The following is a 19,647-nucleotide window of genomic DNA, read 5'->3' as shown; positions in this document are numbered from 1 at the left end:
TAGGCCATGCAGACAAAGCCTAAGCCTAAGCTGACTATCTTGGAGGAATACCTTACTGTCAAGAGGTTGTATTAGTCCGTTTGGGCTGCTAAAACAAAATACCACAGGCTGAGTGGCTTATAAACAACAGAAATTTATTTCTCACAGTTCTAGAGGCTGGAAGTCCGAGATCAAAGTGCCAGCATGGTGGGATGAGGGCCCTCTTCTGGGCTGCATACTTATCGTGTCCTCACATAATAGAAGGGACTAGGGATCTCTTGGGAGTCTTTATAATATACTAATCTCATTTGTGAGATCTCTACCCTCATAACTTAAAAAACTCCAAAAGGCCCTACCTTCTAATACTGTCACATCGGGCATTAGAATTTCAACATAGGAATTGAGGTGGGGGTTGCAAGGCAGGGCGGTGGGGGGGACACACAAACACTAAGACCACAGCAGAAGTCATCTCCCATTCTCCTCCCTATCTCTCTGGTGGCTGTCATGACAGATTCTCATTGCCTCCTGGGTTATGATGAAGTATGGGGCTTTCTGCATACTCCTCTACACTGTTCAAACTAGAGTTCTAGAACATAAACCCACTTAGCCACAGCCTAGATCTGGCTTCTTGGCCTCTTTTATTGCAGTGTCATCCTTTTTGGTGTATTGGACAAGGATTATGGGAAGCTGGTACCTTTGGCTTATTCTTTTCTGTCTGTATAGGTAATCCACCATCTGAATCTAAAAGTGGTTTGCTTTATCTTTACAGGTCAAATCGGTCAGGCCTTGGCCTTGTCTTGTGAGCATGAGCTTAACAAGAACTAGTCATAAGTGGTACCAAGAGACTGCCAACTGCTACAAATCAAATGGTAATCTTTAGATGTGAGCAGGATAAAGAAGACTGTTCATTACCAAAAATTCACCTTTTCTTACGTGCAATATAGTCTTGTCTTCCTTAACTAAACCCACCATCCTGGAAAGCAGAGATGAGATGTGCTCTCTTCTACTTTCCTGTATAATTTTTCCAGCTCCAGGTAGAATTCTTCATGCACTGGTAGTACTTAATATTCTGTCAACCATTTCACACAATGTTATTTTGTCCCTGAGCTACAAGCAGATAAGCTGCTCTTTGATTTCCAGAAACAGTAAGCAAAATCACATGAGTTTAAAAAAAGAGAGAGAGAGACTTGCTAAAGGTCACATTTTCAGTCATAATGATAGGCTACTGTGATGTTCTGTAAAGGAAAACATTACATCCATATTTCTTAAGGGGGAAGAAAGCACTTTTTCCAAATCATGAGAAAAATTATTTCTAAAAAACAAAGGTCTTGCCAGAAATTAAGAAGTGTTCAAAGAATGATGAAGACATATCAAAAGAATACAGCTTGAAAATGAACCAATTTGCAATTTGAAAAGGCTCCCTCCAAACAAATCTGAGACAATTTGAGCAACAAAAACAAAAAAGAACATACTGCAACTCAGTGAATAAAATAAGAATCCATGACTCCATACTGAGAAATATGTAAATAGAGAGAAAGAAGAGCTCTTCTTTCAATGAAATGCCTACCAAAATATACAGAAACAGCTAAAAAGTCATGAATGGATACTATAACCAGTAAGTGAAAAATTGACAAGAAATGAAATATTTATGTACCCTCTCAATCTCCCCATAAATTACTTCTGCAGTATCCCTGCAAAAATGTATAACCTGAATCTAATCAAGAGAAAATATCAGCCAAACCCAAACTGAGAAGTGTTTTACAAAATAACTGGCCTGTGCTCTTTAAAAATGTCAAGGTCAAGAAACACAAAGCACTGGTTATTAGATGTTAAATGAATGCAGTATCTCTATTTGGTCAAATATGTACTGAGCACCAACTAGTGCCAAGCACTGTTCTAGGTAATGGGGAGCTCATGGTAGGCAGGACAGCACAGACCCTATCCTCACAGAGTTGATATTCTGGTGGGGGGTTGTGGGGATGACATACAACAAAAAGGCAAAAATGGTAAAGTGAAGTCAGAAGGGTTCCCCTCTCTGGATTGTATTCCTAGGAAAAGATCCCCTGAGGAGGTGACACAGGATGCCCAGGAGCCAGCAGATAATCATCTTTGGGAAGAGTGCAAGGCAGAAGGAATATCAAGACTCTGAGACAGGGACAAGTTTGGTAGTTTGAGGCCTGGGTGTCTGGAGTCACTAGATAAGAAAGGAGACTAATGTGGCAGGCAGGGGACAAGCACTGACTGTGAGCGTGAGAAGGAGTCTGTGTTTTGCCCTAAGCACAGCAAGAGCCAAGCAGGGGTGAAATGATCAACTCCACATTTGTTAAGGGGAGAGAGACAGGATTATAAGAAAGAACAGAGTGAAAAGGATGGACCATAAGAAACAACTAATAATAAGCTAGAAAAATCTGTTGCATCTTCCCAGAGATCTCTGCAACTGCAATAGTCTTTTTCCCTTACCAGATTCTAACAGGAAACAGCAGCATTATTATCAAATCTGAATCTACAGTAAGGGAGTACTGTGTGAGTAATATATTAGGGTAAATAAAGGAAGTCGATTTTTCCAAAGGAATACCATCCAGCAAATCTTGCTGACATCAGTGGGCCTGCCATGGTCAAAGTATTCTTCTGGTCTCCACATCTATTCTGCCCCACCCCACATGCCTTGCTTCCCCCACCCATATACACCACACCACCAGCGTCCCCTACACAGTGACCTAGGAGGGCCATAATGGAGCTATCCACCACATGGCAATTCCCAGAAACCAACTTTTAATCAATAAAGCAGTATCTTTGCCACATTTTAAACTGCTTTAATTGCTGCTACTACTATTGGACTGCTCAACTCAAACTCCAAGAAAAAAATTCAAAACTAACCAACATCTACAAAGCAAAAAGAAAACTATCTCTAGGAAAGGCTTTTGAGTTTCTATGTTTATAATACAAAGCTTCTTATAGCTAAGTCAAAGTGTGCATCATTTAAAAACGCTATGGAAGTAAACAAGCATGCACAAATGTCAATAAAAATCTTCTCTGCTTCTTTATAATTTATTGAAATCAAAGCCAAAAGCATAGTGTTTATTTAGACACCAAACAGGCAGTTTTAGAACAGAACAAAACTTCTAATTTCATTTTAAATTACATAGGCTGCTAAAAAAATAATTTAAGACTGGGAAGCTGACAGATGTTCACAGCCTAAGAACATTTTTTAAAAGTGGATAAACCTGGAACTTCTAACGGGCAAGTTCAGAAAATGAGAGAAAGCGAAACAGCAATTTTAACAAACAATAAGTTTTCCAACTTTCAAGTTAACAAAATTCTCAGACATTTCAAAAAATTTCTTAATATAGATAACCATGCTTTTCCACTAAGGTTCCTCTTTTCAAAAGTGTTTGCAAACTTATCCTCAACTTAAATTTTACTGAACTTAATTCATTTTAGATCTACTATACTTGGGAATTCCTTAGGAAAACTGAAATATGGCTTTTAAAAATACATATCTGAGAAATTATTTCCTTCTCTGAAATTTACTTCCCCTAACCATTCACTAACCCTTCCAACCTCATCTCTTTCATTCATCCCCTACAATCGTGTTAAGGCTTCTACAGTCATGCCCAAACTCCTAAACTTGACCTTCACTCTGCCACAGGGGTGCCATCCCATAATCTGGCGTAAGTGAACTCAATCCTTTCTCCTGGGAAACTGGAAAACCAAGATTCCACTCAACCTTCTGTGGTCCTAGAATTGAGGACATTGGGATGGCCATTTGCCACCATGTAGAAAGACAGATGAAAGAGAGGGGGGAGGGGGAAGAAAGGAGAGCAAGCTATTTTATAAAGAGAATAAAGATTCACAAAAAATTAATTTGTGACAGAGAAAGATAATACCAAGACAATTTAAAAAGTGAAATGCTAAAAAGGAGATAGCTGTTTCATTCCCACAGGCTAACTCTCAACTCCCATTCCTGGAGACTTGCTTTCCATTGAATATCTTTGTGAACTTCAAATAACTCTTCCCTCCCCCACTCTCCACCCATTTTGCTCGACAGTTTTAGTGGACTTCTGTATATAACCACCAAAAGAATCTTAATTAATGCTTGCAGTAGGTAGCCTCCAAGATAGCCCCAGAGTGTCTCCAAGTATTCACACTCTTGTATAACACCATCCCCTCCGGTGTGGGTTGTTTTACTGACTTGATTTTAACAAACAGCAATGATGGAAGAGCATTTCCAAACTAGGATTAGAAAAAGGCTGTGGCTACCATGGTGGTCTTGTTCTTTCTTAGAGCTGCCATGTTATGAGCTGCCCTATGTAAAGGCTAACAAAGCAACAACCAGCCAACGACAGCCATGTGAGTGCATCTAGAGGAGATTCTTTCCAAGTTGAACCTTGCGAGGCCCACAGCCCCAGGTGACAGCTGCAGTGCAATCTCCTGACAGACCCCCAAGCCAGAGGCTCCCAGGTAAGTTGTGCCTGGACTACTGATCCATAGGAAATTAGAGATAATAAATATTGTTGTTCTAAGCTACTAAATGTTGGGGTAATTTGTTATACAGCTTAATAACTGACACAATTCTCTAAAACATAATTCTTACTCAGATTAATATCGTGTAAAAAAATAACATTAAGATGGGTCAAAATTAATTTCTGCTTGAGAATATTTAACTTTGCTATGAGCACTGGTGTGCAGCAGTGAAAAGGCTCTGACTCCCACAGCAGGAGACTTGCTCTCAGACTTCGAACTGCCATAAATGAGCTGTGTGATGCAAAGGAACAACCTCTTGTAAAAACTCAGTTGCTCATCTGTAAAGTGAGAATATTCTGTGATTCTATAAAGGCTATTTTCTCATGCTCAACAAAAAGAGCATATTGCTCTTACAATTCTGAAGAAATCTATTCTGTCTTCCACAGTACAATTTTGAATAATCATTTTCCAGAATCCAGAGTACATGCAAAAATATTTTAAAAACTGCTCTCCAATGCATATTCATCCATTATAAAATTTTTTAGAACAAAGGTCCTCCTAATGAGCGTAATTCATTAAATAAGATATTTGAGGACTAAGCCACCAACAAGTTCAATACTACCTACCGATTTCAAAACGAACCTATATCCCAATCCACCTAGGAGCTTTAAGAAACATAATTTCTCTCTGCTTGTGGCACCCTTTCCAGCCTCACACCCACTCCCACTCCTCTTGCCCTTGCCATCAGACTGTCTTTGCAAAGTCTTCCTTGACCACACGCCCTCACGACCCAGGGCAGGGGGAATCATTCCAGCCTCCTTTCTACCTCGGTATATGGTATGTGGTACTATAATCATTTATTTGTGTATCAGTCTCCCTTACTAAATTATTAGGTCCTTTAGGGCAAGGTCCAAGTTATGTTGCTCTTTGCATTCCTAGCATCCAGAGGGGAGCCTGGAACTTAGTACCTGGATTGACCAATGTCTGCTGACCTACAGAAGAACTGAACCTTAAACCCCTAAGAGGCATCAAATTCCCACACTTGTAGAAAATGCCCCCTGACTCAGAGCCATGGCTCTAAGCCTGGTCATCACAAGCATCACTAATTTCCCACTAAAGTGATGGATGGAGAACAGACATCTCTCAGCCAACACATGCCTACTGAATTCTATTTTCTCTCCAACCTCTTCCCTGTGATTGAAGAAAATATATTCTAGAAAACTTCCATATAGAGAATTTACCACTTAATAGAAATGTTAGCTTAAAAAGAAAGGAACTTCTCAGCTTGTCTAGTTCCTTACAGTATTAGCATTCTGCTTATATGGCCTCTTTAATTATAGTGAAAATTCCAAACTAAAGAACTGTCACCACTTTTGAATTCTGAAAATAACAATAAGCTTTGTGATCAGATTTGCAACCACAGTCACCCCCAGACTGATCCCATCGTCAGCATTAATAGTCATTTTCAAATCAAAATGGTAACAAGAGATGTGTATTCTAGACAGACTTCAATGGAATAAAACAAGTGCAATGAAAGTCAAAATATCATATACCAAGCATCTTACAACAATACCACAAAATTAGATAAATTATTTACACATTCTGTGCTCACTCTGGCAGCATGCATACTAAAAAATATTTACAAATTCAGAAGCAAACGAAACAGCATGGCTAACTTAGATCTCAGTGATTGCTCCCACCACATGATGGCTAAATAGAACCACCAAACTGTATAATGAGAAATGGCTCATTTGTTAGGCTGAAAACATTCAAAACAAGCACTGGTCTTTATTAAGAGAATATGATTTCAAGTTCATTATAAAATCCTCAAATAATCTATAAATAATACCTGAATAATCAGCTAGTTACCTGTTCACTAAAGGGGATTCTGTAAGAGCACTCAGTAAAAAGCACTTTTGCTCATCTTGTTCTAATGGTTCTATATGCTTAAAATGAAAATACTTAAAATTTTCTATAATCATTTTCTGTTTAAAAATTACATGCTTGGTCCCCACAATCTGCTAAGCACCTCCTATGTAAGTAGTAAAAACTATACATTGCCATATTTTCATTCTGTGCAAACAGACTTTTGATATTGTTTTCATTTCAAAAGCATCTGAAAGCCAAAGAATACATCTGACTTGGATGAGGCTAGACCTTCTCCGAGAGACCGTTTATTTCATGGAAACAGCCATACACTAGGCTTGGTTAAATTTTACAATCACTCTAAAAATAATACTTAAGGTCACTTTGGAGGACCTCAGAGTACAAGAATAGAGAGACAATAACCAAAGTCTGGCTGCTTCTGCCTGGTCTGCCTTGATCTGAAGAGTTCATCTTCCATGTCACTTCCAGGTGTGCCATATGAATAAGGAGAGGCTCATTCTCATATCTCCAAATGCTACTAAATGGTTCTGCATACGCAGATAGCCCCAGCAATCGTCATAGCCCCTATCACTTGGTCTTCCCATCTTTCTACCAGGGGCCTTTTTAATCCTGTAGTAATGGCTCAAGCAGCCCAGTTTCCTTCTATGTTCTTTAACTTGGGTGTTGAAAACCACCTCTCTAATAAATGGGTAGCTTTTATGATGATAACATTTCCTAACAAGTATGTTCTACACGGGCAAAAAGAGTCCACAACATACTTTTAAACCTTGGGCTTTTGGAAAATATCTTCAACTTCAAGTATCACTTCCATTTGTATCTTCATAAATAGTTTTCTATCTAAGGAACTGACATCTTTGGTTCAAATATACTTAGAGGCAATGTTTAACTGTCAGGAATACAACACATTTTTTTGGAGCTTTCTTCACCTAGGCAAGCTACAAATCAAGATAGGAATTTCTGAACCTATTTCCAGAAACCCACATTGTCAATTCCTTATTCTAGGAGCAGTGTGCTCAAGTAAAGAAACTGACTCTTGAAATCAAATAATTTAAATGGGTTCACCCTTAAATATTTTTTTTCTTAAGACTGTAACAATGCAACACAGTGTTCTTCCACCCCAAAGGTGTCTAATGATGTCCATGAATACCAGACTCTTGAATCAAACGTCCATTCGGTTCATTCACTGCCTGCCTTAAGAGGCTGGGTCCTCTAAATGAAGGTGATATTTTAAAAAGTTCACAAAAATACAAAATTTCATTAAGCACACAAAGCAAGGCAAAGCTACATTCAGAAAACACAGTCAGATCAGAGCTTTACAAACTCTAGCAGGCATTCCATTTTTACATTCCGCATCAGGAAAGACTCTGAAAAGGAAAGTCCACTGTGAGCACTAATAAAATGTGAAAACCCCACAAACAGAACTAGCTGATTTTAAAATTGAAGTAAAAAATAAAAAATAAAACTGCTGATTAAAAGAAAAAATTTTTTACCATGCCTTTCAGTATATTATACCAAAAAATGAAAAAAGGAAAATGTGTAAGGTAAGAAAATTGATTTTTGAATATGAGTAAAGAAATTATACAACTTCCTAGTGCAGACAGAAAATTATACTACCATCCATTGTCAGAATTGCGGGCAATGTCTTTTCTGTCAATAACACCATTAGAAGCATCATCTTAGAACGTGATGCTAGTTCTGGTGAGTTCAAATGAACACAACAACCCTATGCAAAGCTGGTGGATGGGGAATGAGCATCACTCACATTAAGTCTGAAGCTAAAGGCACCCTCTGGAGCTGTGCAGCTTAGAGTCTGTGATGTCCTACCCTGAGGCCTTGAGTGTGTGAAAGTGACAAAGGTATCAGAACCACTGAGAAGTTACTCTTAAGTTTTTCTTTCACCTTGAATCCTAGAGCCAGTAAGTAGCTCAATGGTTCTTAAGAGGAACAGAGAGTTGCCTCCCTGAGGAAATTACATTTGGCAATGTCTAGAGACATTTTTGACTGTCATGACTACGATAGGGACATGCTACTGACATCTAAACATCCTACAATAGACAGAGCAGCCCCCACCACCACCAACAAAGAATTATCCAGCCTAAAACATCAATAATGCTGAGGTTGAGAAATCCTGTTATAGCTTCATTAAAGACTCCTGTTTTATTCAAAGTGTCCCTAAATTTCCTATCAAGAAGCTAGACTCTATAAACATATACTTTCACACGTGACTATGGCTAATGAGGACAAAACCCCATTTATTAAAAGTAGTTCAGGGAACAGAAAATATAGTCAACTTACATACAGACTTTCCTTCTCTACTAGATGTCAATATTATAGTTTAACACCATGTTTCAAATCATGTAAATTAAAGTCAGACATGGATGGCAAGGGAGAAAGCACTCATTTGATGCCCTGTCAATCTTCCACGTCCAAAGTGAACACACAAATCTAGTCTGTGGTCACAGGAGACTGGGTGTCAAGAACAAAGCTGCACTGAGCCATGCCTAAGCAGAGGTAGCTGGCTGTCATCTAGCAGGCTGCCATCCAAGCTTACCCATCTACACAATCTCTTCCCTCTGACTTTTACTTCAGCCAAACACTCCTTTCCACAATCTCCTTTATTCTTTCCTTCTATTCCTGTCACAATGCCATCTTATAAATACTCAGACACGAGAATAAATTTCATTTTCAAAAAAACCAAATTCGGCTTCAATAACTGTTCCTCTCCAAATATTAGTTAAATGAGGAGAAAATTTTGTCCAGCTATCCAGTTTCCTGGTTTCATATGAGAAATCCACAGAGCCTCTCCCAGACCATCCCCAACGAGTCTGAAAATCACTGCCATACTTGCTGTCCAATCCAAATCATTGTCAAGAATGCAGAGGTGCCCAAACATCACCAAAAATAATAGTAGCCAATCCAACTCTGAATGCCTACTTTTTTTTACCTCTTGAGGTCTTGCCTGGCTTTCATAATGTGTGCCTTCCTGCATTTGGGGCCTCCGATTCATCCCACCCTAGTAGTGCTGCCACAGCTCCTCCTCACCCACAATATTCATATTCTCCCCTTTCAACACCCAGAGGCTGCCAATAGCTCCATAACATGAACTACCATTCAGCATTCCTTCTGCTGCAGAAGAGAACACTACAAACAGCCAAAAGTGCTTGCAGAGCATGCACGGTGCTTATGATATGTGGGCCCATCAGAAACGACGATCTTCCACAGAAGCAAATGGTTTGCAAAGTAAGAATGTGTTCCCTACCCCTTAAATTTATCCCTGTGTGAACCGGCTTTGCTAGGCTTCCTCCAGACTTCCTACAAAATATAAGAAATGGAAAATCAGGCATTAGAGTTATTTTATAGAAAAGAGTCAAATATATGTTAAAATTAATAAACAACATATATCTTCAGCACCATCAACTTTAACTTTCAGAAGACAGAAGGCAATCTCTAATGCTCTATAAACCCTATTTATCAATGCTTTTCAAACAAATGAATAACAAGAACTAGACATTAAAGTAACGACCCATCACTTATACACAGCTTGAGGAGAAAAAAAGCTGTGGAAAAATAATATTATCCCTATAAACTGACAAAAGTAATACTCGCTATATATGAACATAAAATCCTTGATGAATTTGAGTTTGAAATTTTTGAAACTTGATTAAACACACCATCATGGCTTCATTTCTCATCCTATACATTGGCAGGGTACACAGAAAGCCTTAAAATCTGGACTTGTAAGTGACCAGTCTAAATCCACATGGAAAAACCAGACATAGTTTAAAGGATAAATTATTATTACACTTAATGAAATAGCTGTAATCAACTATGTACCCTGAAAGAGACATAGGTTCATTAATGGACAGAATTCTAAGTCTGGAGTGAAATTTTTTCTTGAGAAGCAAAGGACAGACCTCTTAACCTATCCACCCATGCACTCTGATTAAAGTTCAATTTGCAGAGTGAGACAAGAAGCTTACCAAATATAATCAAAATATATTTAATAACGTCTTTTTCCCTTTTTGCTCACCAAGAATAGAAGCATCCAAACACAGGAAAGAACTTACTTGTAAAATGTTTTTAACCCAACATTCACAGTTTTGCAACATATAGCTATATTACATATTTGGATCCCAAGAAAAAAGATTGATTTAACGTGAACCCTGAGAAAAGAATTTATCTGCTGAGACAGAATCCCCATGGTCAACCAAGGGCCCAAATTTTATAAATAATAAAGCTTAGCAGCCATTTGCTGACAAGGGATCCTCACATACTCTGTGTATGGCGAAGAACCTCAGACTGAACTCTGGGCTTCTCACACCTTGCCCGCTTGTTTACATCATCTGAGCCAATCACTGAAGGGAAACCCTGGTTTCCTCTTTCTACCAATAGACTGAGACCTGTTCTGTCCAATCAGAACTGCACAATTTGATTACCTCATTTGCATAAAATGGACCTAATTAAAAACCTGGGCAGGAACTTTCTCTATAAATAGCAGCTTCCACTTTACCTCAGTATAACACAGTTTAAGCCACTATCTAAAGTATCTCCCAGGCTGCAGCTCCTTCTGTTCAAATAAATGCTTATTATTCTTTATTACAGTCTAAAATTAATTTTGGTTTGCATATATAAACTCTCAATGCAGAGTATTTCCTATTCGTCCTCAGTCAGAGGTCTATAATCAGAGGTGTCTAAAATAGAAGCGACTTGCATTTAACCATCCAACTAAGGTTTCTTCTGCAAGGCTCACAAAGCAAACTGACAAAGATATAACTGTAGTTGCTAACAATTATTTTTAATGTACTCCAGCTGTATTTCTCTCAGTACCAGGAGCCAGCTAACAGGTCTACAGATGCTGGTACATCTCCACCAAGCACTCACATCTATTGTACCAATGAAGCCTCACTATACATACCAAATAGGAGATGAAGATCACAAAACAATGACCCAGGAATTAAAATTTCATATCCTAAGTAATGAGTCAACAGAGTAATGAAATCAGGTTAAAATAATTTTTTAGCATAGTAGTATAACCAGGAGAGATTAGACACTTAGCCCAGAGATGTTACTAAAGGAGACCAAAGTTTGTCACCCCAAAATACGCCTCTGGGATATTATTTCAGGTGGGTGAATTTTAAGAACTATCAAACCCAGCAGAAGCTCCAAAAACTCAACAGAGATTAGCATTTGTAAAAATGCATTTACATTTGTAAGGGAAATTTCCATCTGTAAGAGTGTTTCCCTTACAGTACCAGGCCAACCTTCACTGTCCATAGAGGTCTGTGGGCTTAAATCTGCATAACACTCTTATCCTTGTTTTCTGTGCTTGTCCTGGTAACCTCCCATAACTGACTCTCTATCGGCAACATCATCTTTTGTCTTTCCTTCTCGACATTATCAACCCTTTAGAACTCCCTTTTTAGTATAGCCTTTCAAGTCCAATTTTTGAGCCATACTAAAAAAAAAAAAAAAAACAAAAACAAAAACAAAATGGAAGTGTCTTTAAAAATCAAAACTAATGTATAGAATGTCAATATTCTGACAAAGGTGAAGAAAAAAAGATTTTAAGATATTCCACTCCAGTATTTAAAAGCAATCTTTAAGAGATCCCAGAGTAAAGCAGCTGGGGGCTGACTAACCAGAGATGATCTCTGATCTCAGCATCCTCAAGAGTCTTTCTGGGCAAAATCTTGCTTATCTGAGGAATCTGCCAACTTGTGTGTTGTCAGGTTGATAACTCAATTTCACCTTTAGCACACCCCTTTTCTTCAAACAGGCAGAGAGCAAAAGAAGCCCCAAGAAGCAGTAAAGGAAGAGAGCCATAGGAAATAGCTAAAAGTAGCACAGCAGCTGAGAAAGAGAAAGAAGGGGGTTAGTATTTTCTGATAAAGATTGACTGGGACTTAAACAATCAGGAGGGTCTACGGAAGGAGCTAGGGCTTACAGGAGGAGTTCTCTATCCTTTTTGGTAACAAAACACCTTGTTGTCATTGCTTTTCAATAGACACCTACCAGCTCTCTGCAACTGTGGATCTAGTCGGTTAAGACTCCTTCTTGAAACAAATGGGCTCAAACAGGCCCCAATAACTTGCTTAGGGCTGCTTGAGTTCATTTTTCAATCCATTGATTCCCTTTTATTTAAAGTAGTATTTTAATATAATAAAGCATATTTATTCATGCCTCAAAAACTTATTCTTTGAAGAATTTCTTTTTAAGCCCTGGCTTCAGCCTCCACCAAAGGGTACATGTAACATTTCGAAGAATGTGGCTCCCGTGACACACTCAGTAGACTACCTGGGAGGAATCTGTTATTTCCAGAAGTCATGAACATCTTTTTCAAATACTCATCCCACTATTCACTGTGTAACATCACAGTGTGACCTTGGAAAGATGCGACCCAGAAGAGCAACAAATGCTAGAAAGAGGAACAGTATTTCTATTCCAAATTCTGCTGCCAGCAAGCTTCCCATTCAAAGGCCAGACAGACAGCTCTGTAGAACCTCATACAACCCAGCTCCAGAATTCCAGTTATCCTCTAGTACTATCACTTGATGTCTTTGCTAGGATGAACCCTTCAGGTTGCTGGCTACTATAGACAGTTCAAACAAAATTTGTTGTAGATCTTGGAACACACTTCATCTTTAACACAAGAAAATCAACATGAGTGCTATGTTCATATTGACATATGCTCATCTGGTACTTTCTGGTTTATTAAGTATTTTAGTCTCATTTTGATCTTCATTTTAGGTACCTCAGGGCATAAGACAAGGCAGTACTTTTAAGCACACTTTTTTTTTAAGCAAAGAGGAAAGTCAGGCGCAGAGAGACAAAGGTCCCATAGGAGTAAAGGCGGAGTCACATCTGGAATGCAGATCTCCTGATTACAGGACTCCAGCTCTTTGCCCTCCACCAACTTCATAGAGCTAGAGACACATTTTGTAAACCCTCTAGGATGAGCTCCTTCCTCATTCTTCAGAGCACAGAGAGGAAATGGTCTCTTGACCAAGACTCCCAGCAACAAACTACTTAACATTTCGAGATGACGCAAAATGCTGTGGGGAAAGTGAACTTTCTCCTCCTTCCAGCTACAAACTGAAAGGACACTGAAAATGTAAAAAGGGCTGACACCAACTGTTAGTGTCATGGACGTACCCTAGCTGCCTAAATGTTTAATAACGAAAGGATTTGAACTTTGAAGTATGTCAAGTGTGATATTGTCAATAGCTTTCTTGTGAAAAATACCAAACCCTGCTTCCTTAAAGTAAGCCCAGCATGACACCCATGTAGCTAAATCTCTGACTGTGTGTGATTAAAACAGAATTTTAAAGCTACTCACATGTCTTACCTCTTGTTATTTTTTTCTTTTTTGTGCCATCCTTTCCTGAATAGGGGTGGATTTGATCTTTGTGTTAGTTTCATCTAGCCAGAAATGTGAAAGCAATTCATCTCCTTAAGATGACAGAGACAAAAAGCTTTGTAGAAAAGGGTAAGAAAATCTACCACTCCACAAAATTATTTAACCTTCACATCTCTCAAGAAGCAAGTAGAAAAGCAAAAATCTTAATCACAAAGTATTGCTAACCAAAAGCATTCAGGCAATGAATGACTGGATCTCTTAAAACAAAGCAGGCATGGGTCAGGCACCAGGAGGGTCAGATTCTAGACAAAGATTACGCCTTAATTAGCTGTGGACCTCTAGCAAATGATAGTAGACTGAACCCCAATTCTGCCACTAACTGGCTGTGGAAATGAGCAAATTTCTTAACAATGAAGGCTCAATTTCCTCTCCTGTAAAACAGGGAGAACGATGTGATTAAAACAGATAATACAGCTAAGCAATTAGCAGAGTTCTCAGCCCAAAGTTAACACACAGAAAACTGCTACCCTTGACCACAATCTGAATGACCTGTACAAGAGACTACACCTCTCCAAGATTCAGTTTCCTTATCTGTAAAATGAGGGTATGAAGCAAATGACTCCCTGATTCTAAATTTAAGAAGAAGACAAGACAAGTAAGTGGGGTAAAGCGTCATGAAGTCATTATCATGCTTTGAAAAAATAGCTCTCTAAGCAAACCCTCTCTACACTGCTAACATGGAATCAGTCCATGCTTGATCAGTGTCTTCACAAATCTTGCAGGCAGCATGGCTAATAAATCTTAGTCTGTAATAAAAGTCCACAGGTATGGTTTTGCCCATCAGACCAAAAAATATTAAAGAGGGACTGATACTCAAGAAAAAGAACGCCAAAGAGATGAGGTTAAATCAGTTGAAGATACCCAAAGAAACCAAGAGCAGTAATTGAAGTAAATACTACAAAAGGTACTTCAATCTTAAATTGCTCCTTTGTCTCCCCACCCTTATAATACTGCACTTTTTCTGGTTGTGCTTCACAAACCCAGGATAAGCCCCTCAAGCTTCTAGCTTCTCAGGATATGAGAAGTTTAAACACCATTTGCTGAATAAACACATTTCATGCTTAATACAAGAAAAGCAACACGAGTGACTATGTTCATATTGCATATGTTCATCTAAGACTTTTTGACTTATTAAGTATTTTAGCCTCTGTTTGATCCTTAAGGATATAAGGCCACAGCTAAAGCCATTCATCTGAAGAGATAAGGAAAAATGACTAAACATAGAACCCCCCACTGTTAAAACAGATTTCCATTAGCCTCAGTTTCCTTTCAGTTTGGGTGGGCTTTTTCCCCCCCATTTATTATACTTTAAAATCTTTCTCCAGTTTCATCTTTAGGACTTCACTTTATCTGCTACCTCTCAGGATAAAATGCAAACAAAACCCAAAAGTTTCACATCCACTCTACTTTCATTATTGCAAGTCTTGTTCATGCTCTACTTCTACCAGCTTCCTCTCACTCAATAAGTACACATGATGCTGCTCTCTGATGTTCTTAAGCAGCTGGCTTCACTCCTTCATTCAACAAATATTTATACAGAGTGTCTTCAAAACATCAGGCATGATTCTAGGCATATGGGTTATATCAATGAACAAAACAAAAAATGTCCTATTGGACATTCCATGCTAGTAAGTAGAAAGTTATTATTAAATACATACACAGTGTGTTTATAGGTGATAAGGAATAAAGAAACAGTAGTGTCGAGAATGTATACTAGGAATACTGATGAGGTGGCAGGAGGGATGTTAAATGGGTTGATCAGGAATGCCTTACTGAAAAGGTGAGACTTGAATCAAGACTGAAGACCATGAGGAATTAGCCAAGAGAATACACAAAAAGCGTTCCAGGCAGAGGGACAGAGCAAAGGCCCAATCTGGTATGTTCAAGGAACCACACTGAAGGAAGCCAGTGTGGGTGCACTAAGAGAGTGAGGAGGGTAGACAGATCACAAAGGGCCTTGTAATCCATTGTAAAGGTCCATTGTAAGGCTTTTACTCCGTGTGAAATAAGGAATTATGGTAGTTTTTGAACTGAGAAGTGATGTGTTAAATTTTAAAAAGGATCTCACTGTAGAGTGTAGCATGGGGAAGATGGTTAACAATGTTGTAATAAATATGTAAGGGGACAAAGGGGTACTAGATTTAGTGGGGTGATCACTTTGTGAGTTATGTGGCTCTCCGATCACTATGAAACTGGTATATTATTGTATACCAACTATAATTGGAAAAAAATCTCATTGAATTGTACAATGTAAATATAAACAACTAATTGCCTGTTGTATTTCAATAAAGACAAAAAAACTAAAAAAAAGTTAACAACATTGAGCAAAAAAAAAAAAAAATGATTTCGCTACAGCTGCTGTGTTAACAACAAACTGTAGTGGGCAAGGGTAGAAGCAAGGAGACCAGTTAAGCTGACCAAGATGATGGCTGCTTAGACCAGAAGAGCAGCAGGAGAGGTTTTAAGATATGATCAGATTCTACATGTCCTTTAAAGGTAGAAAGTCATGCTTTCTTGGCAGATTGGAGATGGGATGAGAGAGACAGTGGACTACCAAGGACAACAGCTGACCTACAAAGGATGACATTGCTATCAATCATTCTGAGGCCTAACTCCCCAACTGACACTAGGATACAGATGTTACAGGTATCCTGATTTATTTGGTCTCACTGAATTTTAAATTCTCTTTACTCTACCCCTCTTTTCCTCATCCCACAGAAATAATCTACCCAGGGAGTCCAGTCTGTTGCAGAGATTAAGTTCCTTCACAGAGAAACTATGAATAGGACTGTAATGATAGATATCCTACCCCAGAAGGCAACTCCAGACTAGTTAATGTTTGACGGCTAGCCTAGCTGCATTGGAAGGTTTCCATTGGTCATTTGTTGGCTGTCTAACTTTGGACACATCATTTCTCCTCACTCTGCCTCATTTCTTTACCTTAAAGTAAGAATAATATTACCCATAGGTTTATTGTTAGTACTAAACAATGAATAGATGTCAAGCATTTACAGCAGGACCTGGCACAGAGTAAACAATATATAAGGGCTGCAATTATTAGCATCACTGTTAAGTGTTTTTGTTATTTCTCTATCTCAGGATAATTTTATGAGAAATAATACCTGGGGAGCTGATGAGTCTAATATAAATTCCAAAAACATGAATAACCTAACATTAAGGTAAAGATGTCACAAGTAGTTATAAGTACTGAATACAAAAATAGGGCAAGTTGCAGGTAGTTCTCATAGAACCCTAACTGCCCTATCTCAGTCACTAAACAGAACAAACATTTCCCATTGTGTGTTTGGTCAGGGAAAACAGGTACATACCTCTTTTCTCTGTGGTTTAAAGAAACTAAGCTACCACAGAAGCCCCACAAACTTCTCTGAACCTTTCCATTCTAGCTGTCTGGAATGTCTTTCAGGATATAAGAAAGATGGCCCTTGAGCACTTCAGTTTTTCTTATATACTGTTCTAGAATTAAGAATTGAGATGTGCTTTTAAAATGTTTACTAATCATCTAACAATAATACAACTCATCTGTTGTCTTCTGAATTTTGACAGAAAATGCTCCTGATTTAATTCTTAACCCTAATTGCATCTTAAAATTACCTGAAGAGCTTTAAACACAACTAATGCCAAGGCCCAGTCCTAGATTTCTGGGCTAATTGAAATCAACATTGGGAACTGCTGGATTGGTATACTCTGTAAGTATTATTTATTGAATTTAGGAAACAGAGAGAACATTGTTTAAATATTTCTGGGTTTAAACTAGCATCATCATATGAACTGGGTTCTGGTGTGAGATGACAATACAGCCTGGATTAGAAATCCTCTTACCCTGACCTAGTTTCTTATACTGTCTTGAAACTTAAACAAGAGTTGGTCTTCCAAATATTTTCTAAACAGTGAATGATGACCAAATTTAGATTTCTTTCAAATGAAAGAACACACAATACTATTCTATTTTTCTCTGGCAAAAATCTTCCTAAGCCTTATTGCCAAATAGCTGGTTACAATTGCTTTTTTTCCCCTTTTCCCTACTATAGTCAATAACAGTATGCAGCCTAGCTCTAAGAAATATGACTCTTCTGTTTATTTTTTTAATCCACTATTTACAACATAAAGCCTCTACCTGATATTCATATTGAATATAAAGGAAAAATAATTGCCAAATGTTTTTGCCTGTCAAAATTGTGTAGGACTGGGTAATGGCTTTCCATAGTAAACTCACTCGCTCATTCATTCCTTTAAAATACAATACTTATTAAGTTTTTATACATGCTGGAGATACTTCTTTCAGGTGCCTGGGACCACAGCAGTGATCAAGACATACTTGGCCTTAATATCCTTTCAGACGCCTTTATGCATAAATTTAATAATAAAGTATGGCTGTAGCTCAAAGATATCTAAAGAGCTGGTTAAGATCATGGAAGTTAAAATAACATTTATAAATGTCATGTGGAACCCTAATTTACTAAGCACCTACTATAAACCAAATGTTGCAATAGTCTCTTTTTGTGTGGTACTCATTTAATAAAGTTGCTCTCCTAAAAAAATGAAATTACTACTTGGAAGAAATTAAAGGAGGCCAAACAATGAGAAAATTCTTTCCTTTAATAGAGTTTAAATTTGGCTTTCTACACTAGAGGGAATGCTCCATTGTAAAGTTGACAAGAATGAATTATGACAGTTATGTCAATTTATTCATACAAGAAATTTTTTCAGATTAGTTCAACCACATCGATTGGGAGAAGATGAGTTAAAAAAAAAATCAAGTTGTCTTAAAAATATATTTCAAATTTCTTAAAGTTGAAAATTTATAAACTGTATTTCAAGCAGGATGCATAAACTATCCATCTGTAGATATTAAGCCACACAATATATTAATATAGTACTAATAAAGATATTAATAAAGGTACCAATAAAATACCCATTATTAGATGTAATGATCAGTCTTTTAACTTCCTTTACAAACAGTAGTCCAAACCAAAAGTCACTCATATCAATTAGAAATTCATAGAACTGTAATTCAGACCCAAGCAAAACCGGGCAACCCAAAGCTGTTTCCAAACCATTGTAATGATACTCTAACATTTTTAAGCATTCAGGTGAAGCTATTTGACTCCAATCCCTCCAACCACCCCCTCCCCTCAAATCTCTTGATTTGGTTTTCGTTTTAGTTTATAAAGGCAATGTTGGTGGGAGACGGCAAAGTGGGGTCAGTATGTAAGTTTCCAGGGAGATGACACTGGCGAACCCTGTGATTCCAAAATGGGAATTCACTCCTCAGTTATGCCAAAGACCGTCCATTCTCTTCGTATCTTAAAGGACTAGTGAGATAATCCTTGTGCACAACTTGGTTGTGACTACAACCAGACCGTGCCTGGAACACCAGGCTCTAGGCCGCCCCTGCCCAGCGCTGCCCCTTCCCATCTGGTGACAAGGGCCAGCTCCTGTCACCTAGCCACCTGCACCCCTGTACCCGCTGTACCCTAGCTGCGACCACAGGAGTCCCCGCCGCTCCCTCGCGAGACCGGCCAGGGGGCCTCGAGCGCCCACGTTCCAGAGCAGGGATGAGAGAGCCAAGCAGCCCGGCCGACAGACGCCGGTGCGCAGTCCCGGCACCGCTGACGGGGGCGGGGTGTGGGGTGCGGATCCCCGCCCCGGGCCCGCCATGCTCACCGTCGATGTTCTCCCGGTCGCTGATGTGCTGCAGGTTGCAGCCGGTGTCCTCGCGGCTCAGGTCCGTGTCGGGACGATAGGACTCCAGCCGGGAATGAGCATTCCTCCGGAGCTTAGGGCTGGACGACACGCAGCACGAGGTAGTGTTCCCCATCTTCGGCGGCCCGACTACCGCGGCTCTCGCCTGGCTCCCGGGGCCGGGCGCAGGGAGGAGC

General features: G+C 38.9%; 1 protein-coding gene across 2 annotated transcripts in view; it reads right to left on the bottom strand.

Annotated features, from left to right (window-relative positions):
- Positions 1–19,641, bottom strand: part of CCNY (cyclin Y) — a 203,542-nt gene extending 183,901 nt beyond the window's left edge. Inside the window, exons 1-2 of one of the 2 annotated variants that reach the window (XM_015588939.2) lie at positions 19,433–19,564; positions 9,590–9,642 (exon numbers count right to left, since the gene is read on the bottom strand). Coding sequence is in view for 1 of the 2 variants with exons in the window: in XM_006911377.3 (XP_006911439.1) it covers positions 19,433–19,586 (154 nt within the window). In the remaining variant the exon portion in view is untranslated. Of the gene's footprint in view, positions 1–9,589; positions 9,643–19,432 lie in introns of both variants that reach the window. The other variant, XM_006911377.3, reaches the window with a different exon arrangement.
- Positions 19,642–19,647: the final 6 nt, after the last annotated feature.

The sequence above is a fragment of the Pteropus alecto genome, unplaced genomic scaffold (genome assembly GCF_000325575.1).
Source record: "Pteropus alecto unplaced genomic scaffold, ASM32557v1 scaffold204, whole genome shotgun sequence".
In the NCBI taxonomy this organism is placed as follows: domain Eukaryota; kingdom Metazoa; phylum Chordata; class Mammalia; order Chiroptera; family Pteropodidae; genus Pteropus; species Pteropus alecto.
This window is presented reverse-complemented; position numbering and strand designations above follow the sequence as displayed.